The 4504-nt window shown below is 45.9% G+C and overlaps 1 protein-coding gene across 4 annotated transcripts in view; it reads right to left on the bottom strand.

Moving 5' to 3' along the window:
* Positions 1-4504, bottom strand: part of LOC103368686 (spectrin beta chain, non-erythrocytic 1) — a 146335-nt gene that overhangs the window by 63443 nt on the left and 78388 nt on the right. For all 4 annotated transcript variants that reach the window (XR_520796.1, XM_008297127.1, XM_008297126.1 and 1 more), the window contains one exon: positions 393-544. Coding sequence is in view for 3 of the 4 variants with exons in the window: in XM_008297127.1 (XP_008295349.1) it covers positions 393-544 (152 nt within the window). In the remaining variant the exon portion in view is untranslated. The remainder of the gene's footprint in view (positions 1-392; positions 545-4504) is intronic.

Raw genomic sequence — 4504 nt, 5'->3', positions numbered from 1 at the left:
GTTTTAACACCTGCTGACGGATGTTTTTTAAAGTAAAGTGACTTATTGGTGCCGTCACAGGAAAAGAGCAGCAACCAAAGAGGGAGGAATCATTTTTAAACCCAATTTGTTACAGATTTGCTTGTTTTTGATATAAAACATGGATATTTTTGTGCTATTTGACAAAACAAAATGACTTTTTTGAGTTTTTACCTGATTAATAAACAAAACAAAGAGTCAGAAACAATATTGAAGTCGTCCAGACGGTGAGTTTCAGACGTTTTAACACCTGCTGACGGACGTTTTTTAAAGTAAAGTGGCTGCTGTGTTTTTACAGCCAAAGAGCAGCGTGTTAAACTGTCAGCAGGAAGTCTGACGGGTTCCCAGAAACATTTCAAAATAAAAGCACCCACCAGCCTCTCTCCGGACAGGACCTCCAGCAGCTTGATGAGCATGCGTCCGTCCCTCAGGTCCATGTAGAGGTCGGTGATCCGGCAGGACACCCGGGACAGGTGGGAGTTGACCCATTTGGTGAAGGTCTTCTTCTGCACCGCCTCACGCTCGTCTGCGGGACACAAACAGAGAGAAGGAGGTCAGAACCGAGCAGCCGCGACGTGAACATCAGCTGATGGTTCCCGACAGTCGCAGCTGCACGTCCGAGTCCTGCTGATGTCTGCAGGTGTGTTTGGACGTTTTCTCAGCAGCAGTGTTCCTGGAAAGCCGGAGTGTGTGTGTGTGTGTGTGTGTGTGTGTGTGCGTGTGTGTGTGTGAGAGGTTTCCTGTGTCTGACGGAGCAGACTAAATCCAAGTCGCTGCTGTAAATACGAAGCCTGACGGCCGACACCTGCCGTTTATTTCCCAAAAGACTGGCGCTTGTTGTTGCTGCTGCACACACACACACACACACACACATCATTACATAACCACTGATTTACTGTAACTGTAGCCTCACATCCATCCTGCTGTCGTCACAGGTGTTCAATCTAAGACAGAGATTATTCCCACGCTCCTTGAACTAACCGCCACCAAATCAGAGCTCGACATTCTGGTATTTTATCTCTTTCCTCGAGTCTTTTACCGTAAAACGTCCTCAAACTGGCCCGACAGGGACTCAGAGTTCAGGAGAATCGGAGGTTTTGTGGCTGTAAACAGGAGCTTCTGGTTCCTCTGAAGGCGTCTCATCTCTAAAACACCATCTATCAGTCAGACGTCAAAGCTTCCAACAGTCCTTGAACTAATCGAGCGCTACAAGCTCACAATCAGGATATTTCACTTTATTCTACACATTAATAACTCACCCTAAAACACAAACAGGATCTGTGTTCCTGGATCCAGAAGTTTATCGATAAAGGTTTTTTTTTCTGAAGCTGAAAACTTTCAGACTTCATAGAAAAGCTGCTGACTCTGACCTCTAACGACCAGCAGCACTTTAATTAGACTCCTGACTTCACGTTTAGAAAATTCAATCCTCATCAAAAACTTGTTAAAAGTCCAAAAACTGTGACTCAGAAAGTTCAGAAGATTCGATGGTGTTTCAGCTTCCTGGCAGCAAACAGACCTCAGGTCAGCTGTCTGGAATAAACACGTCGCCATGACGACATTCATCAGCCAGAAAACGTAAAAAATAAAATAAAACAGTCAGATTATGAATCACGTGAGGTGCTGCTCAGCTGGAAACGTTCCTGACTTCACATCTTCATATTTTACTTTGAGAAAATAAAAACTAATCTCATCCTTTACACTCATCAGACTCTGTTCTAAACACTGAACGTCGGCTCCTCGGTGCAGCCGACGGTCACAGGAACAAGAATCAGACACTTTGTGGTTGAACTTCTCTCAGAAATCAGTCCAACAATCACAGTTCACTTTGTTCTACGTGTCATTAAAAACCTGCCAGAAATAAACCAGGTTCTATGAAGAACTAATGAAGATCAGAAGCAGAGTCCTGATGGGTCGCCTCCAGGTTTACAGAACACAACCAAAGACTTCACAGACTTCAGGAACTTTAGAAAACCATCACGAACCCGAACCTTCAGCTGAACATTTATTTACAGTTTATGCTCCAACAGAACCAGAAACACACCATCACTGGACTGTGTGTGTTCTCAGTGAACAAGATGTTCATGTTTCTGTAAATCGTATCAGGACAGACACAGGAACATCCAGACATCACCTCCACCACCTCCATCACCTCCATCTCCTCCACCATCTCCATCTCCTCCATCTCCTCCACCAGCTCTGACCTGCACATCGTCGTGTTAACAGAACAAACGTTCCGCTCAGGAGGAACGTTGACGTGACCTTTGGATGAACGGCAGGAATGTTTCACATCTCATGTCAGAGTCGGTTCGAGTGTTTCCTCCTCCGGTGAACTCGGGTCGTTTGCTGCGACTCGGTCACAGGAAGGAGCTGCACAACCAGGAAGGACACGCCCGCCTCCCAACGCTGCTCCGTCCTCAAAGGCTACAGGACTGGGTCTACACAGAGTCCACGTCAAGTAAAGCTGACGGTAACACAGGACGCCTCCGGCCGTCAAAGGTCGCCTCCGGCCGCCGACACGCTTCCATCTAACGTTTCACTCGCGTGAACTCGAGCTGCTGAATTCATCTCCGTCTGAGTGAACGCTGAGCTCTAGTCTGAGTAGAAACCCATCGCTGGTTTCAGAGGCTCGCTGTCTTTAAAACAAACCGCCAAAAAAACATTTATCAGAGAAACTGTAAACATGGAGAGAACGGTGAGATTTCCAACTTTTCGATGGTCTGGTGACGACTGGTTTGGTTTTTAGAATCTGAGCCTTAAAAACAGATAAAAAACAAACGGTTTGCTGTAAAACCTAAAAGCACAGCGCTCCTCAGCTGTGAGCGACCGTCTGGTGATGAAAACTCAGGAAACACACTCGACTGGACGGCAGGCAGCGTTTGCTCAGAGCACACAGAATAAAAACAGCTCAAATGTAAAATAAATAACTCTGTGTATGTAGAAGCAGTTTGTTTGGACGCCTGTTGGTTCCTGGGTGTGTCTTCAATTCATAAAGTCAGTGAAATTAATAAAATAAATCGATGAAATGAAACCTTAAGTTTTAAACATGTTTTTATGATTGAAGGCGTTCTGTCTGATCCTCTCCTTCTGGTCCTGGTTGTTCTGGTTCTGGAGCTGCAGCCCACGGTGAGTAACAATGTTCTGAGGCTTTAACTGAACCAGACAAACCCGTCACCTGCGAGCCTTCCCAGAGCTCCTGGTCTCAGCCAGAAGCCGGACAGGAATAAACTCTTTCTGAACTGTGGGAGGAAACCGGACCGACTGAAACGTCCTCGCAGCCGATAACAGTTTCTACATGCAAACAAACGGTCACACAGATTCCTGACCTTCGGCGAGCGCGTCGCCTCTGAGCGGACAATAGCTTCAGTGTTCGCCGGCAGCACAAACACAACACGCACACGCTGGGATATCGGAGGAAGTATGCGGCCCGAGACGCCGGCGGGTCTGCCATTGGTCAGATATCCACGGGAGGAAGCGGCGTGGACGACCGGCAGGAGTCTCCGACGCCACGGCCGGGTGAAACGAAACCTTTAGAAAGCAGCTGGCAGCACAGAACCGGACCAGGAGAAGGATTCAGGCCTGGAAAAGTACAGAACGAACGTAAGGTGCAGACCGGACGGGTTACGTTCTGTCTTGGCACCACAGTTCTGTTCCACCTCAAGTTTCTGGAATCAAGTCCGACCTTCTTCCTTTAAATAAAAATATTTCATCTCAAAGGGTTTTAACTCTTTACAGGCTTGTTGTCTTTTTTAGAAACGCCAAAATGACAACATTTACCATGAAAATGAAACCTTGAAGCAGAAACATTCATCTGGTTTCAGTTGAACTGCAGACAGTGTTTCCACAGAGCCTGAAGATGCCAGTCGCCTGTGAAGAGATATCTGTGACTAGCGTAAGGATGCTAGTTGTTAGCCTCAGGATGCTAATTGCATGTCGATGGATACTTGTTCATTTATTATTTACATATTTACATATATAGACTGTAGTTTAATGCATGTGGACATATCAGTGCCAGTTCAGTGCTTATTGTGGTTTGTTTCAGGAGTGTTCTGGATCAATCATCACGTTTCAAGCATCTTTAACTTGAATTTCTATGAATATATTGTTCATATGAAGCCACACAGGCTGAGATCTGGACTTTTTCTTTTTTACATCCTGTTTAGAAGCTGCTAGTTTCAAGAAATCACATTAAATTATTTTATTTTACTTTATTCATATGAGATCAGCTGATGTCCTTCGTTAACGGCGTTTCTCTGTCGGTGAGTGAAGTCATTTCAGGTGACCGGCGGTAAACAAAGAGGTCTGATGAGCTAATGCTAAGCTACACACACACACACACACACACACACACACACACACATAAGCAGAACTCAATGTCATCGGCTTCAATTACAGTTTCTGGCTCTAAAGGTTCTGCTGAATCCACAAGAAGCAGCTGTGACAGTTTCATTAGAGCCGGAGAGGACGGCGGCGCATCGACGAGGCC

This window comes from Stegastes partitus, unplaced genomic scaffold, assembly GCF_000690725.1.
Source record: "Stegastes partitus isolate 25-593 unplaced genomic scaffold, Stegastes_partitus-1.0.2 Scaffold1192, whole genome shotgun sequence".
Taxonomy (NCBI): domain Eukaryota; kingdom Metazoa; phylum Chordata; class Actinopteri; family Pomacentridae; genus Stegastes; species Stegastes partitus.
This window is presented reverse-complemented; position numbering and strand designations above follow the sequence as displayed.